The sequence below is a fragment of the Dendrobates tinctorius genome, unplaced genomic scaffold, assembly GCF_039654945.1.
Source record: "Dendrobates tinctorius isolate UK_male_01 unplaced genomic scaffold, ASM3965494v1 ptg000097l, whole genome shotgun sequence".
Taxonomy (NCBI): Eukaryota; Metazoa; Chordata; class Amphibia; order Anura; family Dendrobatidae; genus Dendrobates; species Dendrobates tinctorius.
The window spans coordinates 17686799-17709028 of record NW_027361765.1 but is presented as its reverse complement, the minus strand read 5'-3'; the positions used below and the strand labels follow the sequence as shown (position 1 = coordinate 17709028).

At 48.2% G+C, this 22230-nt stretch overlaps 1 protein-coding gene across 2 annotated transcripts in view; it reads right to left on the bottom strand.

The window, feature by feature from the left end:
• LRRC49 (leucine rich repeat containing 49) overlaps positions 1-10789 on the bottom strand; it is a 303332-nt gene extending 292543 nt beyond the window's left edge. Inside the window, exons 1-2 of one of the 2 annotated variants that reach the window (XM_073586941.1) lie at positions 10625-10789; positions 6572-6634 (exon numbers count right to left, since the gene is read on the bottom strand). In XM_073586941.1, the coding sequence (XP_073443042.1) occupies positions 6572-6634; positions 10625-10663 (102 nt within the window). In that variant the 5' untranslated portion in view covers positions 10664-10789. The remainder of the gene's footprint in view (positions 1-6571; positions 6635-10624) is intronic. The other variant, XM_073586940.1, reaches the window with a different exon arrangement.
• Between the last annotated feature and the right edge of the window lie 11441 nt (positions 10790-22230).

Below are 22230 nucleotides of genomic sequence, written 5' to 3'. Positions count from 1 at the left end.
CTGCAAAGTTCAAAGCAAAACATCTTGAATGTTCAATTCAGCAAAACACAGCACACAATATCCTCCAGATCGCAGCAGCAGGGGAACATATCCTCTGGATTACAGTCACTAAACACGTCAGTCCTCCTCTGCCTGTTGCCGTGGGGGATTGCGCCGCCATGTTAATGTGCTACTCACAGCTTTACACAATACAAGATATCCTTCAGTTTACAGTCACTAAACCCGCCAGTCCTCCTTTTGAGCCCTTTTGCCATGGGCGACTGCACCACCGTTTTAATGCTCTACTCACAGCATTACACAGTACACAATATCCTCTGGTTCGCAGCCGGGAACCATATCCTCCAGTTTACAGTCACTAAACAGGCCAGTCCTCCTTCGGGCACAGGACAGTCTACTTCCAGTTCACTGCTGGGCACAAGACAGTCCACCTCCGAGACCAGTTGCCATGGGAGACTGCACCACTGTGTACGCTGTGGGTGCCAGGCCCCTGAGCTGCCTTGGCTCCGCTTGACTGTATTGCCTCACACAGATGGAGCCCTGCTGAGCCGACTACTCTATCCTCTAGCACAGGGGTCCCCAGCCGCCGGTCCGCGGCCCAGCACCGGGCCGCTGCAGTGCCTTTGCCGGTCCGTGGACACAAGGGGAGCCAGAGGCGGTCAGTGGCGTAGCGGGGGCTGGGGCGGCGCGCCGCAGTTCTTAGTGGCGGCCAGGGAGCGATCCAAGCAGCTCCGCTGCCTGCAAGAGGGAATAGCAGGAGTGGAGCTGCAAGGACCCGTCCAGCTTCCTGCCCGCCGCCCGCGCTTCCTGTCTCTGACTGACACAGAGAGGAGCGCGCCGCTGCTGTGTCAGAGCAAGGAAGCGCGGGCGGCGGGCAGGTGAGAGAGAGGTGGTGTGTGTGTGTATGTATAATGTGTGTGTGTATGTATAATGTGTGTATATGTGTGTGTGTGTATGTCTGTGTGTGTATGTGTGTGTGTGTGTGTGTGTGTGTGTGTGTTGGTCTGTGTTTGTGTAGCCTGGCCCTGGAGGAGATGGGGACATGAGGAGAAGGCCATGAGGGGAGTGATGGAGAGACGGCAGTGATGGGCAGAGGGGAGTGATGGGGTGAAGGCAATGATGGGGTGAAGGCAGTGATGGAGAGAAGGGAGTGATGGGGTGAAGGCAGTGATGGGGAGAGGGGAGTGATGGGGAGAGGGGAGTGATGGAGAGAAGGGAGTGATGGGGTGAAGGCAATGATGGGGAGAGGGGAGTGATGGGGTGAAGGCAATGATGGGGTGAAGGCAATGATGGAGAGACGGCAGTGATGGGGTGAAGGCAATGATGGGGAGACAGCAGTGATGGGGAGAAGGCAATGATGGGGTGAAGGCAATGATGGGGAGACGGCAATGATGGGGTGAAGGCAATGATGGGGTGAAGGGAGTGATGGGGTGAAGGCAATGATGGAGAGATGGCAGTGATGGGGTGAAGGGAGTGATGGGGTGAAGGCAATGATGGGGAGAAGGGAGTGATGGGGTGAAGGCAATGATGGGGAGAAGGGAGTGATGGGGTGAAGGCAATGATGGGGAGAAGGGGGTGATGGAGTACTTATTCAAAACCTATGGTGAGTTGAGTCACATTATAAATGTTATTTAATTATAAGTATGCACTGCTACACTACAACCGTGTCCATAGCCCCGCCCCCTTATGACCAAAGCCCCACCCCTGCCACACCTCCATCCCCGCCCTGCCAGGCCATGGAAGAATGGTCTTGCTTGAAACCGGTCCCTGGTGCAAAAAAGGTTGGGAACCACTGCTCTAGCACACACCAAACTGACACTAATCCTGACACACCCAACCTCTGTACTGCAAAGTTTTTAACTAGCAACCTGTGGCCTTCAGCCATATGGAAAACCCGGGTCGGGAATGAAACGGACAGCACCACTAACATACTGCAGTCAGTTGCAAAACACAAAAACCCCAAAGGTTTACCCTAAGTCTGCCTTGGACAACCAGCATGTCCAAGACCTATACTCACTTTAGTCTGCATTGCACCCACAGCTACATCTGTGACTACAATGCACTTTCATGGCCTCAAAACACCTCCATGTGCCACCTGGGGGGGGGAACACACAGTGACCCCGATATGTAACACTGGTCACTGCCTCACAATAATATATATTCTATATATACACAGTGCTGGGCAAATTAATTGGGACAAAGCATTTTTTTAAGTAAAATCGTAAGTTGGTTACCAGCCAGTGATTTAAACCAGTTTTAACTGCTTTGAACAGGTGCGAGTGCCTGATCAAAGCAGTTAAAACTGGTTTGAATCACTGACTGGTAACCAACTTACGATTTTACTTAAAAAAAATGCTTTGTCCCAATTAGTTTGCACAGCACTGTATGTGTATATATATTTATTTATTATGTAAAGAGGTTAATGGCCACGTAAATGATGGGAGGTATGTGTCTCAGGGATGGCTGCTCCCTGTGATGTAACCCGGAGTATTATTCTTTAGTGCACGTAAGCACTAAGATGTAATTTAGTGCACCTGGGTCCGGGTTGCGGGTAACTATGAGAGATGGGCGGGTCTGGTTAGGCCTGATTCACACATCAGTTTTTTTTGTGTCAGTTAAAATCCGCCAAAATGGCGGAAAGCGGATCCGTTGTTAACTGACGTGAACGGATGCCACCGGACCGTTATTTTGACAGATCCGTCGAATGAAGAATTTTAAAGGAACCGCTGCCCGAGAGAGAGAGAATTTTTTCTGTCCGCCAGAAATTATTTCAGGGTTAAATTGGGCATGCGCACTATACAAATGCGGATCCTGCAGCACAAAAAACGTTACATGGTCCGTCCAGGCATCTCGGCGGACGCAAAAAAAACGGACCCAACGGATGGCCATCCGTCAAGATCCGCCGGTAATGCAAATCAATGGGGAAAAAAAGAGATCAGCCAAAAAAATGGCGGATCCGTTTTTTTGCAAAAACGGCGGATTTTGACTGATCGTCAAAAACGGAAGTGTGAAACAGGCCTTACCTATATACCTCAACTGTGGGTGTGGTTACAGCCTACATAATGGAGGCTGTTGTTTGGCTCATGGTCTTTGTGCAGAGAGGGAAAAGTCTTTCTGCGTATGTGGCTCCTGACCGAGTCTGAGTGCTGGACATTACCCCAGCCTGTGTGCTCACAGGCCTGAGGGAGCAGAATCCTGCCAGGACCTGTGTGAGGTCAGGGTCATGTGATCTGGCCATGTAAGAGTTAGCAGTGGCTGGTGTCTTGGGAGAGCAGGTACTCTCACATAGCTCTCAGAGGAGCTAGAGGACTAAACTATGGACACTGATGCCATGTTTTGCCTGCTCTAAAGGCCGTTTTCCTTTTTGTTGGTGCTTCTGTGTTTATGAAGCAAATAAACCCATATGGACTTTGAAAGGAACGTGCCTCCTGTCTTCCTCCTATGGAACCTGAGTGAGTACAGTCCCTACAGTATATTATATTTGATCCTTTGCTAATTTTGTACATTTGCCCACTGAAAGACATGACCAGACTATAACTTTAAGGGTATGTTAATTTAACATTGAGAGATATATCAAAAATAAAATCCAGAAAATCACATTATATAAATTTGCATTTTACAGTGAGAAATAAGTATTTGATCCTTCTGGCAAACAAGACTTAATACCCTTAACACACTGGCAAAACCGTTGTTGGCAAGCACAGCAGTCAGACGCTTTTCAGTATTGGATGATTAGGTTTGCGCACGTCAGGAGGAATTTTGGTTCACTCCTCTTTACAGATCATCTATAAATCATTAAGATTTTGAGGCTGTCGCTTGGTAACGCCCTCCATAAGTTTTCTATGGGATTAAGGTGTGAAGACTGGCTAGGCCACTACATGACCTTAATGTGCTTCTTTTTGAGCCACTCCTTTGTTGCCTTAGCTGTATGTTTTCGGTCACTGTCTTGCTGGAAGACCCAGCCGTGACCCATTTGTAATGCCCTGGCAGAGGGAAGGAAGTTGTCACTCAGGATTTTACTGTACATGGCTTCATCTATTCTCCCACTGATGTGGTGTAGTAGTCCTGTGCCCTAACCAGAGAAACACCCCCACAACATAATGCTTCCTCCTCCATGCTTGACAGTGGGGATAGTGTTCTTTGGGTCATAGGCATTTCTCTTCCTCCAAACACGGCGAGTTGTGTTAATGCCAAAGACCTCGATTTTTATCTCATCTGACCACAGCACCTTCTCCCAATCACTCACAGAGTCATCCAGGTGTTCATTGGCAAACTTCAGATGGGCCTGCACATGTGCCTTCTTGAGCAGGGGGACCATGCGGGTACTGCATGATTTTAAACCTTTACAGCGTAATGTGTTACCAATGGTTTTCTTGGAGACTGTGGTCCCAGCTGCCTTGAGAACATTAACAAGTTCCCCCTGTGTACTTTTATGCTGATCTCTCACTTTCCTCATGATCAAGGATATCCCAGGAGGTGAGATTTTGCATGGTGCCCCAGATCGATGACTATTGACAGTCATTTTGTATTTCTTCAATTTTATTACTATTGCACCAACAGTTGTCTCTTTCTCACCCTGCGTCTTACTTATGGCTTTGTAGCCCATTCCAGCTTTGTGCAGGTCTATGATTTTTTCCTTGACATCCTTATAAAGCTCTTTGGTCTTTCCCATGTTGTAGAGGTTAGAGTCTGAAAGGCGACTATGTAAGACAGCTTTCTTTAATGTAGGAGCCAGAACTCTTAATGGTTGGTAGGGGATCAAATACTTACTTCTCACTGCAAAATGCAAATAAGTTTATACAATGAGATTTTCTGGATTTTATTTTTGATATTCTGTCTCTCAATGTTAAAATTATCCTACCCTTAAAATTGTTTATGTCTTTGTCAGTGGGCAAACTTACAAAATCAGCAAGGGATCAAATAGTTATTTCCCCACTGTATGTATGTATGTATGTATGTATGTATGTATGTATCTTCATTCTGCCGCTGTTAATTAAAAAAAAAATAAAATAGAATGTTAGCGTTAGAAGGGTTCTCAGGGGTCATAGTGTCCAACCCCCTGCTCAATGCAGTGTAATGATTATACTCACCTTACCCTGCTCCAACAATGTGGGGTGTCCTCTTCTGTAGGCGGCGCACAAGTCATCAGCTAACTTCAGTGTGCAAGCGATGGACAGAACATGACATCACTGCTATGCGCAGCCAGGGATTTGATCACAGACTTCTGCGTCCGTCCCCTGTCGGTGTTTGCAATGGTGGAGCCAGTGATGCTCTGTATTGTGAGGTGATTGAGTGTTCGGTGTTTGCCATGTGGAGCTGGTAATGCTTCGAGCTGTGATGTTTCTGAGAGTTCAGTGTTTGTCATGTGGAGTCGTTGATACTCTGTATTGCGATGTTCTGGGCATTTGGTTTTTGCCATATGTAGCCAGTGATGATGCTTTCTATGGTGATGTTTCTGGGAGTTCGGTAGTTGCTATGTTGAGTTGGTGATGCTTTCTATAGTGATGTTTCTGGGAGTTCGGTGTTTGCTATGTTGAGTTGGTGATGTATCTGGGAGTTCGGTTTGCCATGTTGAGTTGGTGATGCTTTCTATAGTGATATTTCTGGGAGTTCTGTGTTTGCTATGTTGAGCTGGTGATGCTTTGCATGATTATGTTTGAATGTGGAGCCGGTGATGCCATGTGTTATGATGCTTATACAAAAACACCGTGAGCACAACTATGGGGTGGTGCTAAGGTTAGGTTCCTAAACCATATGTAAATAAAGTATAAACATAGCACTCAACTTAGGCTACTTTCAGACTAGCGTACTGAGGCGCAGGGCTGCCACTAAGCCCCGCCCCCGTCCGCGCCTCCTCCGGTCAGCTCCTCCTATGACCGCATGACGCTGCAAGCGATCAGCGTACCCTATATTTAGCGTTGGGTACGCTGGCCATGCGCTGGTATGATTTTGCTGGCGCTTGCGCCCCTTTGAGGCTGCGCCGAGCGCACAAATACGCACTCTGTTGCATTTTTGTGTGCTCGGTGCAGCGCCAAAGGGGCGCAATCGCCGGCAAAATCATACCAGCGCACGACCAGCGCACCCAATGCTAAATATAGAGTACGCTGATCGCATGCAGCGTCATGCTATCATAAGAGGAGCTGACCGGAGGAGGTGCGGCCGGGGCTTAGCGGCGGCCCTGTGCTGCGCCTCAGTACGCTAGTCTGAAAGTAGCCTTAGATGTGTGAAAAAACAAATTTATTGTAGCACACGAAAAAACGTTTCGGTTGTGACCTTCTTCAGTTACGTGTTACACTCAGTATGCAGGGTACGAGAATATCTGTGATGTGGGACCTGATGTGCTTTATAATATAACGGAGATCTGTGTTGGAAGCTGAGCATATAGAGCTGCAAAATCAATGTGGCCCAGTGTAGTTCAATATTAGTGAGAAATCTCAATTCTCGTTCCAGATCCCTACCACGTATTTCACGTGTGCCATGATGCTGTTACGGTACATTTGGAAACTTACATAACTACGATTAGAAAGATGGACGAATGAGAAATAAGTACGTCAGCCATACTCGCTGGTTTTACCTGTTTAGTTTTATCTGTTACAGGGGACGCTTGTAAGACCAAGTGAAGGCCGCAGTTATTGACCTGCAGAAGGGAAAAGAAGTATAGTAGTAATGCGTACAAAGGTAAATTAAACTGGGATCATTTAGGCCCTGCTCACACTGAGAATAGGATGCTGCCATCAGCTACTTTTCGGTACCAGAGATGAAAGACAGATATGACTGTAATAAAACACAGATGGCATCTATATAAACTAGCTGAAGTATATGGCTCAGACGGGTCCACCTGAATAACGTTTTCTGGGGAGAATGGAGATGGACTGCATATATGCAGAATGAACAGGGCCTTAAAGACATTTTCTTTTGGAGATGCTGTCCTTAAAATATTCACACTGATCGAATATGGACCTCCGTAGTCCGCAGCATGCTGAGGCCTGCAGCTCCAATCACGGACCTGAAAATTAGCTCTCCAGAAGAAACGGTGTCTCTAATGCCACCATTAGAAACCTTCTGTGTAAGCCACAGTGACCCATTAAAGGGCTAATTTACAAAGTTCTTTAGAAAAAAAAAAGATGTACAGAGCACAGCTCAAGCTCCTGAAGCAGAACCAGTGCCCCGAAAGTGGCCCCACTGGGGCTTACTCAGTGCTCTGTCGGATATCATTTCAGCCAGTCATGTATTTGTTGTGGACACCAAGACGTGGTCGACTACGTTTTGGTGCCCGCCTCAAATAGACAGATATGTTAGATATGACTCCTGACAGGTCACACAATGACTACATCACAGCACAGGCTGCATCATTATAGTCAATGACGTGAGCCCGAACGGAGCCACTGGCACAGTTTGAGCCCGGTCTAAGTCCTCAGGACGGACGTCTGCTTTCACATGTGTCAGCTAGCTGGGTTTTTTCACGGTTAGAACCCATTATTTCTTATCTATGAGGCTGTTCACATGTCTGTGTCTTTTGTGGCCTGGGTGGTCGGCAACAACAAAAAAAATAATAATAGAGGTGTCCATTTTACATCCAAATCATGTATCAATCATGTATCAAACTCTCCAATACAAGTCTATAAAAACTACCCGATAGCACAGTCTGCCGCCCGTGTGCTGGCCGTCTTTTACAATGTAATGGATAGGAGAAGCTTTGTCATTTATTTCATGTTTCATATGAGAAAATCACGGATGTGACACAGATGTTAAAAACAGACACACTGACCAAACTCTGCTGAAAGTTGGCCCTTTTATGCGAAAAATTACGACATCACAAAGAGCCACAAAAGATTTCCTAAACGGGGTCTCACTACTTCCTGGTAGTGCTGCATTAGGGTTTATCGCACACATTTATGGCTTATAATAAGGATTTATATAAGATAATGTGACATCTGTGAGGATCTGATCACAGGCGCTGATAGCAGAGGAGAGAAGGCAGCACATCATCCATCTGCCAGTGTTCTGCCATTTCACAAGGACCCTGTACCAACTGCCATAGACTACACACTGCTCTACCGCAGCCAGACTGCTGCATAGAACTCTCCATACAACGTGGCAGAGGTCTGCCACCACCGATAATGTTCTGCTGCCAGTTATACCCTCCACCATATAATAACATATCATACCCTCCACCATATAATATAGCATACCCGCCGCCATATACCGTAACAATATTTCATACCCATCACCATATAACAATACATCATACCCTCCCGTGATATAATATAGCATACCCTCCGCCATATCATAATATATCATACCCTACACCAAACAACATATCATACCCTTCACCAAATAACAATAATAAATTATACACTCTGCCATATCATAATTTATCATACCCGCTACCATATAATTATACATCATACCCATCACCATATAATATATCATACCCTCCGCCATATAATTGTACAGCATACCCTCCACCATATAACAATACATCATACCATCTGCCATATCATAATATATCATACACTCCACTATATCATAATAATTATACATCATACCCTCCGCCATATAATAATTATACATCACCTCCGCCACATAATATATCATACCCTCCACCATATAATAATTATACATCACACCCTCCGCCACATAATATATCATACCCTCCACCATATAATAATTATACATCTTACCCTCCGCCACGTAATATATCATACCCTCCACCACACAATAAATAAATCATACACGCCGCCGTATAATTCTACACCATACCCTCCATCATATATCATAACCTCCACCACATAATTGTACATCATACCCTCCGCCATATACCATATGTGCACCCACCCACAGGAAAGACATCATTCCCTCTGCTATATATCATACCCTCCACCAAATATACATCATACCCTCAGCCATATAATAAATCACACCCTCTGCCATATAATACATCATACACTCCACCATATAACTATACATCATATCCTCCAACATGTAATAATAATTATGCATCATACCCTCCACCATATAACTATTCATCATACCCTATGCCATATAATAATACATGATCATCATACCCTCCGTCATATAATAATTAGACATCATACCCTCCGCCATATAATACATGAAACCCTCTGCCATACAATACATCATACACTCCACCATATGATAATTATACATCATACACTCTGCCATGTAATAATTATACATCATACCCTCCACCACATAATAATTGTACATCATACCCTCAGCCATATAATATCATAGCCTCCACCATATATCATACACTGCGCCATATAATATATCATAGCCTCTACCATATATCACACACTCCGCCATAGCATACACTACCAGTCCACCATAACTGCCCAGTGTGGCACCATATACCTAAGCGCAGCACCCCACCATACAGCGCGGCCCCCCATTATACACAGCGGCCCGCCACCATACAGCCCAGCCCCCCTCCATACAGAGCGGCCCGCCACCATACAGCCCAGCCCCCCTCCATACAGAGCGGCCCGCCACCATACAGCGAGGCCACCTATCATACAGAGCGACCCCCGCCATACAGCGCAGCCCCCCACCATCCAGCGAGGCCCCCTAGCATACAAAGCGGCCCCCCACCATACAGAGCGGCCCCCTATTATACAGAGCAGCCCCCCACCATACAGCGAGGCCCCCTATCATACAGAGCGGCCCCCCACCATACAGAGCGGCCCCCTACCATACAGAGCGGCCCGCCACCATCCAGCGAGGCCCCCTATCATACAGAGCGGCCCCCCCACCATACAGCGAGGCCCCCCCACCATACAGCGAGGCCCCCTATCATACAGAGCGGCCCGCCACCATCCAGCGAGGCCCCATATTATACAGAGCGGCCCCCCACCATCCAGCGAGGCCCCCCACCATACAGAGCGGCCCCCCACCATACAGCGAGGCCCCCCCACCATCCAGCGAGGCCCCCACCATACAGAGTGGCCCCCTATCATACAGAGCAGCCCCCCACCATCCAGCGAGGCCCCCACCATACAGAGCGGCCCCACTATCATACAGAGCAGCCCCCCACCATCCAGCGAGGCCCCCCACCATACAGAGCGGCCCCCCACCATACAGAGCGGCCCCCCACCATACAGAGCGGCCCCCCACCATACAGAGCGGCCCCCCACCATCCAGCGAGGCCCCCACCATACAGAGCGGCCCCACTATCATACAGAGCAGCCCCCCACCATCCAGCGAGGCCCCCCACCATACAGAGCGGCCCCCCACCATACAGAGCGGCCCCCCACCATACAGAGCGGCCCCCCCACCATCCAGCGAGGCCCCCACCATACAGAGCGGCCCCCCACCATCCAGCGAGGCCCCCACCATACAGAGCGGCCCCACTATCATACAGAGCAGCCCCCCACCATCCAGCGAGGCCCCCCACCATACAGAGCGGCCCCCCACCATACAGAGCGGCCCCCCACCATCCAGCGAGGCCCCCACCATACAGAGCGGCCCCCCACCATCCAGCGAGGCCCCCACCATACAGAGCAGTCCCCCACCACATGGCACATCCACAGCTTTCTCCACAGCTCTGCCCACTGCTTGCACAGATCCACTAGTGACTCGGTGCCCCCCAGGGATCAGTACTCACATTGGACACCACCCGCCCCCGGTACTTGCTGGGCAGCATGTCGTTGTCCTATCCCCGCCAGTGCACGGCCGGATACAATGGCATGCAATCACTGCCTCCGCTGTACTGATGACTGACAATACGAAGATGGTCTCTCCCACATCTGTCAGGTGGCGGCGCTATTTGTTACCATAGAGACCGCCGGCCCCCAGTTCCCCTACACACAGAAAACCAATGAGTCGGCCGCTTGCCGGTCGCCATGGCAACTACGCGTCGCTACAAAGCGACTGTACCGAGAGATGTGTGCGCATGCGTGTTAGTGGTGTTACTGTAGCGTGCAGAAGTGTGAACTCGTGTGCGGATACACTGTACAGGGAATAGTGAGGGGAGCCGTGACTGACGGTCCTGTCCTCACCTAATGGAGGGCTGTGCAGGCGTCCTGGAAACAGTCCTGGCTACAGGTTGCCAAGAGATGATGACGAGTCCACGCCTGCTGTCAGTGGTGCAGCCGCTGCAGGTTCCTGTGGAAGACGCGCACAGCCGGGCACATCCACAGCTCTCTAAGGCTACGTGCACACGCTGCGGAATGGGGTGCGGGTCTGGCCTCCCGGATTTTGTAGACTCCGCAGGTGAAACCGCAGGTCAAAAGAGCTTCGGGTTTACCTGCGGATTGCTCTGCGGTTTTTCATCTCCACAATGGAGGAGATGGCAAACCACAGCGTCTCCACAATGGAGGAGATGGCAAACCACAGCGGATTCCGCAGAAAGAATTGATCGGGCATGCGCAATGTGAAAAACCGGTCCGGCGTTTCACGACTGCTGCTAGTTGTGTGGTAAGATCAGGGGTCTGCAATCTGCATAGTTACCAACCTCTCTGGTTTTCTGAGACTTAGGCTGGTTTCACATTAGCGCATTTTCAGCGCGCGCACGGCCGGGGGTAGCTCCGCCCCCGAGCCGGCTCTCTGCCCGGCGTGCCCGCCCCTTCCTTGTAGCGCCGCCTCCTAGCGGACAGCGGCGCCTGCGATCGGCGCACCCTATCTTTAGCATAGGGTGCGCCGATCGTGCGCAGGCCGTGCGCTAGTTGCGCTTTGACCTGCGCTGCGCACTTTTGACGGTGCGCCGTGCGCGCCAAAATCGAACTTTTCGGATTTTGGCGCGCACGGCGCACCGTCATAAGTGCGCAGCGCAGGTCAAAGCGCAACTAGCGCACGGCCTGCGCACGATCGGCGCACCCTATGCTAAAGATAGGGTGCGCCGATCGCAGGCCCCGCCGTCCGATAGGAGGCGGCGCTACAGGCAAGGGGCGGGCACGCCGGGCAGAGAGCCGGATCGGGGGCGGAGCTACCCCCGGCCGTGCGTGCGCATAAAATGCGCTAATGTGAAACCAGCCTTAGCGTGTGTTGCTTTTTTTCTAATCGGTGACCCATTCATAACATGCATGTATCACACAGCTCACAGACAAGTAGCTCACACACAGCTCACGCACGTATGTCACACACATCACACAGCTCACGCTCACCCGTATCACACATAGATACATACAGCCTCACGCTCTCCTCTGTGGTGGAGGGGAGGCTGATCTCCACCTGCAGCTCTGTCCAGCTCATCCCCCGGTCTCTCCTCTCTACCGGGATACACCTGCTGACAGGAGCTTCTCTCTTCCTGGGAGCAGCCACCTATGCTGAGGTTTCATCGTGATTGCTGCACTGGCTCTCTCCCTCAGAGCGAGCTGCACAGGAGGACAACAGCTCTGGAGGAGAGCAGAGAGGCATCCTGTGCGTTTCTGACCTGGGCCCTGTGTGCACGCGCTGAAGAGGGCCACGCTCACACACTGAGGCAGGCCGCTGCGGCCCTTATCAGTGCGTGCACCAACAGGAGCGCAAGCGCACACAGAGCCTAGTCAGAAGTTTTAAAGGGCCAGCAGCCCATTTTGTAGTTCAGAGCCGCCAGCCCACTGGGAATCTGCCCGGTTCGCCAGATTATCAATCCGGGCCTGGGCCGGCATCACACTAGTGAGAAATACGGACGAGCGCTATACAAGAAAAAAAAATCACATAGCACTCGGACCAATGTTAATCTATGGGGCAGCTCCCATCATCCGTTTTTTCTCGCCTGTATTATTTGTGCGGAGGAAATGCAGCATGCTGCGATTGTCACCGTATTACGCCCATAATACGCCAATGCAAGTCTATGGGGGCAAGAAAACTACGGATTACACATGGACCATACGTGTGACTTGCAAGAAATACGGACCGGTGTCTTTCAGAAAAGCCGGCAATTTAGTGCAGTGGAATGTAAAATCAGACTGACTGGTTTATATATATATATATATATATATATATATATATATATATATACTAGATTATGGCCCGATGCTATCGCATCGGGAGGATGCGATAGCATCACACCTCTTGCCATGTTAACCCTCTCACCTTTCACCATCTCCACTCACTTTCACTCCACATACGACCCCTCCTCTCACTCCGTCTCTCATACTCACGCCCTCATCGCCGCTGCTCCACGATCCCCGACATCATCTTCTGCCGGCACCATCCTGGATCCAGACGTTGTCCACGCCGGCGACATGTTCTTGCGGCGACGCCATCTTGAGTATCATGAAACCCCGCGATACTCAAGATGGCGTCGCCGGAAGAACATGTCGCCGGCGTGGACGACGTCGGGATCCAAAATGGCGTCGGCGAAATCTCGCGAGTTTTCACCGACGCCATTTTGGATCCCGAAGTCGTCCTCGCCGGCGACATGTTCTTGCGGCGACGCCATCTTGACTATCGCGGGATTTCGCCGATCCAAAATGGCGTCGCCGCAGGAACATGTCGCCGGCGTGGATGCCGTCGGGATCCAAAATGGCGTCGACGAAATCTCGCGAGATTTCGCCGACGCCATTTTGGATCCCGACGTCCTCCACGTCGGCGACATGTTCTTGCGGCGACGCCATCTTGACTATCGCGGGATTTCGCCGATCCAAAATGGCGTCGCCAGCGTGGAGGACATCTGGATCCAGGATGGCGCCGGTGGAAGATGATGTCGGGGATCGTGGATCAGCGGCGATGACGGCGTGAGTATGAGAGACGGAGTGAGAGAAAGGGTCGTATGTGGAGTGAAAGAGTGAGTGGACGTGAGTGGAGATGGTGAAAGGTGAGAGGAGTGTGTGTGTTGAGGGTTAACATGGAAAGAGGTGTGCTGTGACGTCACCGGTTACAACTGGACGGAAGTTGTTACAACCGGAAGCTGCTTAGGGCATATATATATATATATATATATATATATATATATATATATATATATATACACACACATACATACACACACACACACATATATATTTATCCATGCAAAGAGAAAAGGTCGCACTCATCGAGATGGAAGTTTCACTGATTTATTGACATATCATAAACATGTCAAGTTGGGGGAGTGACATAAGAAGTGCAAGAAAGGCTGACAACGGCCGTTTCGCGCTGCTCGAGTGCTTCAACGGGTCCCGTGAAAATCAGTGAAACTTCCATCTCGATGAGTGCGACCTTTTCTCTTTGCATGGATTCCCAGGATTGACTGTTTCCAGGTCTGGCACCCGAGATTCCCAGCTGCTGGGCTTCTGTATGCCGCACATCATTTGAAGTCACACGGCAACAGCGGTGCCGTCCGCTTTTTATTTTGAGTTTTGTGACATATATATTTATTTATAGTTCGTAGAGTTCTACATAGCATGATAGCCGCTAAATCAATTGCCAGCTTCTGTAAAATCATTACAGTACACGACATGATATGACACATGGTTTACATACAGTAAACTGTCATATCAAAACGATTTATAAATGTCAGTGTTTAATAAATGTATTAGTTTGTGTTAGGAAAAATTTGGAACTCTAGGGGTTACATTTAAGGCTATGATCACAGAAAAAAATTGCGTAGGCTCCCGCGCAATTTTCTCTACCAGAGAGGGAAAGACAGTGAATGAGGACAGATATTAGTATCCTACGAAGGAACCATGGATATTGACCCCCCCCCCCCCCCCCTGGCTAAAATATCTGCCCCAGGCCACCCCAGAAAAGGCGCCTTTCCTCGCACTTAGCCTCTCTATTCCCATTGCCTTTAGCGGTGGCTCATGGGTTAATAAGGGGTTAATGTCACCTTGCTATCGAACAGTGACATTAAACCGGGTTAATAATGGAGAGGTGTCCATTATTAATCCTATAGTGGTAAAGGGTTAAAAAAGACACATTAATTAAAAATTATTTTAATGAAATAATTACACAAAGTTTTTGAACAAATTTATTATGCTGCCAATCCATCAGAATCCCTTGTTCTCCTGTAACAAAAAAAAAAATAAAAAATCAACAATATCCATACCTCTCCGCAGTTCAGTCAGGTCCCCCGCTGCAATCCATCACAAGGGGTTAACTAGTTTACAAACAGGACCGGTGCTAATGCTACTGGCCCGGCTGTAAACCACTGCAGAATCAATGAAATCATGTCTGCGCAGGCGCCCCGGCTGACCGGAGATGAACTGATTAGCGTGGGAAAGTTTCTGAACAGTTTCACCTCAGGTCAGCCAGGGACTCCGCCGCAGCCTCACTGATTACCGCTGACGTCAGCAGGGTGGCTGGGGGCAGATGTTTGTAGCCGGGGGGGGGGGCAATAACCATGGTCCCTTCCTATGCTATTAATATCTGCCCTCTCTGGCGGAGAAAATACCGCGGGAGCCCACACAATTTTTTTCAACGACTTTACCTGTTAATTTAACACCTACATGTCAAAAATTTTACACACATACACTAGTCTAATTATTAGTCAAAGACATATAAAATCTAAATGAAATGGTTCACTGGCAATTAATTTAGCGGCTAGGGTACTATCTAGAAATCTATGACATAGATGTTTATATATAAAGACGGGTCACCGTTGAAACGTTGCCACTTGAGGATCAGTAAAGTATCCACTTTTTTTCACATTTAATTTGAGTGCTGCCTATTTTTATATATATATATATATATATATATATATATACATACACACACACACTTCAATGACGTATATAATATATATATATATATATATTTTATGTATATATCTATTCTTTTGTTTGTGTTTCAACCTGCCACTGGGCTCCATTATATGTCCATTTTACAAGCCATACGGATGCCATACGGATGTCACATGGATGCTTAGATGTGAGAAAATTGCATCCTTGCATTACAATCAGATGACATACGGATCACTGTTCATGAAACATTTGTGCGATTCCTTTTTTTTTTATACGTCGTGTGTGACTCCAGCCCTACACGGAACATACCCTTGTATTACTTACACCCACAATCTGTACCAGTCCTCGCCAATTCCCTGATGTGTGGACTTACTGGATTGTGCATTTTTTCCACAACATTCATATACCACAGTGTCCCCCCCAACAGATCAAGATTTCCATGTTTCCTTAGTTTGCACAGGTGATTGAATTATCATCAAGACAGCAGAAATTGCCACCGGTTATCCCACCTGTACAATAATAAGGGAATCCTGACATCATGGTCTGTTGGGAGCCGGCAGGGCTGGAGATTGGAAACGCTGTTATACAGGGGTAGCTGATACCCCAGAGAACATGATTCGAGTCATTTTTTACCAACCCCAGTGTTGCAATCGCAGCTAAAGTTAGGGTTGGGATTATGGATAGGGTTGGGATTAAGGTTAGAGGTGTGTTGGGGTTAGGGTTGGAGTTAGAATTGGGGGTTTCCACTGTTTAGGTACATCAAGGGGTCTCCAAACGCAACACCATTGATTCCAGCCAATTTTGCGTTCAAAAAGTCAAACGGTGCTCCCTCCCTTCTGAGCCCTGCCATGCGTACTCAGGAGAAATTGCACAACAAATTGTGTGGTCCATTTTCTCCTCATACTCTTGTGAAAATAAAATATTGGTTTCAAAGTAATTTTTTTGTGAAAAAAGTAAAATGTTCATGCTTTAGGCTAGGTTCACATTTGCATTGGGCAGAGCTGCGGAGGGCTGCGTAGTTCCTCTGTTAACCCCACCCACTGCCGCACCTCTTCCATTCAGCTCCGCCTACGTTGGCATGCGTACTATGTACCTATCTTTAACATTGGGTACGCAGGCCATGCGAATGTATGCGGATGCTTCCGCATGCGCCGGTTTGACGCTGAGCCGACCGCAACAAAATGCAACATAAGCCTGTTGTCCGACGGGGCTCATGTCAAACGAGGAACTGGTGGCAGCATACGGTACTGTTGTTAGTGAGGAGCCCTGACAGTGATGGCCAGGAGGTATAGGTATATATACTGTATATATCCCCAGCCTGGACTGGTGATGTATATCCTCCCTCACTGGGAGCACCTCAATAACTTGTACCTATAAGGGAAGCATTTCTGGTGACTATTTGCCCTCGGTGCAGATCCCCGACAGACCTGGGGCAAGTGGTGGCGCTAGAGAGCCCATCCCTGTTGGGTCCTTTTCTCCCCTTCCCCTAGGGTGAGCGAAGTTGACACTCCCTTCCCTCTGTGCGATCCGTCACACAAGTGATACTATTTCTCTATGGGCAGCACGGTGGCTCAGTGGATAGCACTGCAGTCCTGGGTTTGAATCCCAACAAGGACAACATCTGCAAGGAGTCTGTATGTTCTCCCCGTGTTTGTGTGGGTTTCCTCCCACATTCCAAAGACATACTTATAGGGAATTTAGATTGTGAGCCCCATCAGGGACAGCGATGATAACGTGTGCAAACTGTAAAGCGCTGCGGAATATGTTAGCGCTATATAAAATAAAGATTATTATTATTATATTACTCTACTGCTACAGTTACACCTTGTGATATATACTTATATATACACTAAAGCTATTTGTTGTGGGGGGGGTTGTTCCATAGTTTGTGGGGGTTTTTTCGACAATTTGCCATTTTTTTTTTTTTTTTTTTTTTTTAAATCTGATGTATTTCTGCTGTTGTGTTACCACATTGTGCTCCTGCAATAGTGGTGAACTGTAATATTGTGCTCCTGCCCCTGAAGTAACCAATCGCGTTCTAATATAGTGTGAACAATGTTCTGTGTCTTTTATACATATGGTAAAGTATAATGCATAACTAATGTGTTTAGTGTGCAATGTAGGATTTAGGACATATAAATATATTTAATGTATAGAGTTTGCAGTAGGAATTATCCATGGTGTATAATACACAGATAACGTTTGAGACTAGCCCATACTGGGAAGGACACACTCCAATAAAAAGGGACTACATCCTGTTATTGTTCAGATAGGGAAGTACAGCAAAAAAGGTCAAGTTCAAGTGCCCTCATCAACAGTGCCAGCAAGAACCTATCGATGAGGGCAGTGGGAGGCCTTACTGAAATCCCTTGCGGACATTCCTGCAATGTCTGGAACTCGAGGCTCGATACTGGTACTATGGAGAGTGCCTTATTCTCTGGCATACAGGGGATGATGAACGTGGAAATGTGTGAAGGGAAAGTAGCGATCTCGGGTGCACTCCGGGACTGGACAGGAATTCCCTGGGATGACAGAGCCAGTAATCAAAGGGATAGTCCAGGAGGAACGGATAGCAATGCTGGAAACGTACTGTATTAAGGAAACAAGAACCAAGAAGTGTTGTGCCCAGTACTGCGTCTTACAGTCGCATGAACTGTACAGTAAAGTTTTGTTTGTTAAGACGAACTAGGTGTCCCCTGGTTTATGTGCGTTGGCATCGGAAGATGGAGGCCTGGAGAGAGCGAAGGCCTGTGACCTACAAGTGAGTATGATGCAGCCCACACCTGACCGCACACTGCGACTGGAACACGATTTTTGTGCAGGGTGCTAGGGTGTTATGGAACAGCAGCCGGTCCACGGCTATTGCCTTCGGCCACTTTACACTCCGGTGATTGCTTCTTTTCCACAAGTACTTTTAGGCTGTGTGCAGACGCTGCGGATTTTGCTGCGGTTCCGCAGCGGTTTTGGCCGCTGCGGACCCGCAGCAGTTTTTGCTGCGGTGTACAGTACCATAATTCCCTATGGGAATCAAAAACCGCAGTGCAGACGGTGCGGAATTTTCCGCGCGGATTATCTGCGGATTTCAATCCGCAGAAAGAATTGACATGTCAATTCTTTCTGTGGATTCTCCTGCGGTTTGCCATCTCCTCTATTGAGGAGATGAAAACCCGCAGGGCAAAACCGCAGAGCAATCCGCAGGTAAAACCACAGGTCTTTTGACCTGCGGTTTCACCTGCGGATTTAACAAAATCCGCGCGGATGAATCCGCACATAATCCGCAGCGTGTGCACACAGCCTTAGGGGATGAGAAAGCCTAAAGATGAAGAAAATTGTGGTGCAAACTTCACACTACCATATGACAAAAAAAATAATCTGTTTCAGAAAAGTATGATTTTTTTTCTCATTTGTAATCTGTATTCAATCTGCTTTTATGCATAAGACATTATTAAAAATGTACAGGGCTAATTATCGTTTCCTATGTTATAGAATTGTAATATATCTATAAAATTCAGATCCGATTTTTTTTCTTTATGTACCCAATGACTTTTAGGCTGTGTGCACACGCTGCGGATTCTTCTGCGGATTCGGCCGCTGCGGATCCGCAGCAGTTTTTGCTGCGGTATACAGTAGCATAATATCCTAAGGAAAAAAAAAACACGATGTGCAGACGGTGCAGAATTTTCCGCGCGGATTTGCTGCGGTTTCAAAACCGCAGAAAGAATTCACATGTCAATTCTTTCTGCGGATTCCGCTGCGGTTTGCCATCTCCTCCATTGTGGAGATGAAAAACCGCAGGGCAAAACCGCAGGATAATCCGCAGGTCTTTTGACCTGCAGATTTACCTGCGGATTTTACAAGATCCGCGCGGCCAAATCCGCAGAGCATTCCGCAGCGTGTGCATGTAACCTAAGAGTTTCATCCAACACACGGAATGCATCATTGCATGCTGTGATTTGTTTTCACGCACTGATATCGTTCCTGAAGGATTAAAAAAAAACGAATAAAAATCGCTCATCTACACTGCATGATGGGTTTCGGAGTTAAAAATCCATGAAAAAAACATGATGTGCACTATAGATTCATTTTCCCATTCAAATGAAGGTATCTTTGTTGCAAATGGATTTAAAGAACCGTTTTTCTATGTGGATTTTGACGCCGAATGTGCACCAAAAAATCTTAACATACCCTGAAGGAAATCCATATAAAAACTGCTTAAAATAATCTTCGAGTAATCTTCCTACTGATCTTTATGGGAAATCCACTTTTCTTGTGATAGGAGTTTCTCTTTTTTTTTCCCAGAATTTTTATGCCAGCCTTGACGTAGGACGCGCCAAATTCACTAATTAGCAAGGACCTTACAATGAGTTTGGGGCATCTTTCAGCTGCAGTGTCGCTACTGAGGGCCTAGCAGACATTTCTTTTGTAATTTACACCACTTTTATATCTGAAGCATATTTTTAGTGCTTATTTCAATCACTTTTAGCCAAAAATAGGTTTTAATGGTTTATTAGAACATTTGTTGTCTTTCTAATGGCATTTTCCAAATTTTGTTTGTTTCAAATCCATTCATCAATGAAGAAACCACAAGTAGTTTATAAAGCAAAAATGCTGGCTAAACGATCAAAAAGACATGTGGGCGTGGTTTGAGCCTTCCCATTGACTTGTGCTGTAAACTACAGAACATCTTCACAGCTGAACACAGCATACGACTGATCAGCACACTTCTGTAAGCCACTTGTAATCCTTAGAAACCTGAAATGGTTAAAAGACATTCAAAAGAGTGATGTGGTAGGGGCCCGGATTGGGGGGTGGTCCACTGCTTACCGCGACCAGACGATGCAAAGATGAGACGGAGGCAGATTCCAATTGCAACAGGTCCGAGTTTATTGGCCGTCCTCCTGACAACCGTAGCCACACACCGCAGTACCTTTACAGCTCTCCGTATCCAGACCCGGGTACCTTCACCTTTCCTTCAGTCGTGGTGACGTTCCTCGCGGATCTTTCGCTGGGGCTGTCCTAGACCAATCTACCGCCAGCGCTTCACCTGCTCGAGGTCGTCGTCCAATCGGTACCCCCAGGGCCTCGTCTGTCCTGCGGTACGTCGTGTCAGGGTCCCCCCCCCCCCCCCCCCCGCCGCCGACTGTCTCCTCCTGTCAATTCCTTGGTTGAGCTCTCCACCATCGTCAGTCTTCTGTAGTGAGTCTCTCCACCTGAGCTCCTCCCGGGAATAACCTAACCTGGAACCCAGTCCTGTCCTATTTATCCCCTCTTTCACTGGGAATTTCCCTCCTGGGTTCCTATTGCCCCGCCCCCCATGACTAAGCGGTTTCCTAAGGCCTGTTTCACACATCAGTTTTTTCCCATCAGTCAAGATCCGCCAAGTTTTTGTAAAAAACGGATCCACCAAAACAGGGGCGGATCTGTTTTTTACACCCATAGACTTACATTATTTTAGCGGCTCCTGGGCAGATGAGACGGACCCTGCAACGTTTTTTTTTGCAGTGACGGTCCGCTATTTTCACTCCGGAAGGTAATTTAACCCTTGACTACCATCCCGGGAGCCACTAAAATCTCTCTCCGCGCCAATATCTTCTCTCGGACACCTCTGCTGTGCCGCGAGACCATGCGAGATCGCGCCGATATCTTCTCGAGGCCATCTCTGCAATGCCGCGAGAGGGCGCAGATCTCTTCTCGCGGCCATCTCTGCAATGCCGCGAGATCGCGGATCTCTTATCGCGGCCATCTCTGCAATGCTGCGAGATCGCGGATCTCTTCTCGCGGCCATCTCTGCAATGCCGCGAGATCGCGCCGATCTCTTCTCGCGCCCATCTCTGCAATCGGAAGCGGGTTCCTTTAAATTCTAACCTTTGCCGGATCCGTCCATCCGCCACTCCGGTGACACCCGTTGCCGTCAGTCCGCCTGCGGATCCGTTTTCCGCTATTTTGGCGGATTTCGACTGACCTTAAAAACTGATGTGTGAAACAAGCCTAAGGCCTGTTTCACACATCCGTTTGTCACCATCAGTCAAAATCTTTTCCTCATTGACTTTCATTATCGGCGGATTTTGACTGAGGATCGTTCGTTGCATCCGTATTTCTGCGGATCCGCCAAAATTTTGGCGTCCGCTAAGATCACCGAACGGACAATGCAACTTTTTTTGTTGTCCGGATCCGTATTTTCCTCTTTTCCAACATGTTTAACCCTAAATCCAATCTCTCTCTCGCCTCCACTCACCGCGACATCGCCCGAGATCTCGCCTCCACTCACCGCGACATCGCCCGAGATCTCGCCTCCTCTGCCCGCTACATCGCCGGTAGTCATTTTTTCTTTTCAGCCGCGGTTCCTTTAAAATTCCGAGATCGGCAGATCCTGGCGCACCAACGGTCCGGTGGCTCCCGTTGGTGTTTCATCGCCCACGGATCCGTTATCTGCCATTTTAGCGGCTGCCAACGCCGGGGAAAAAGTAAGTGTGAAACAGGCCTAAGCCCTAAGCTGATGTCAAGTCCTATACTACACTCCCCCCTGCCATCTTGTGATCAATTCTAGGTACTGCACTCCCTTTTCTATCTTTCCCAGCTGTTACTCTTCTGTCATGGCCAATCTCCGTCTATAGTGCACAAACCG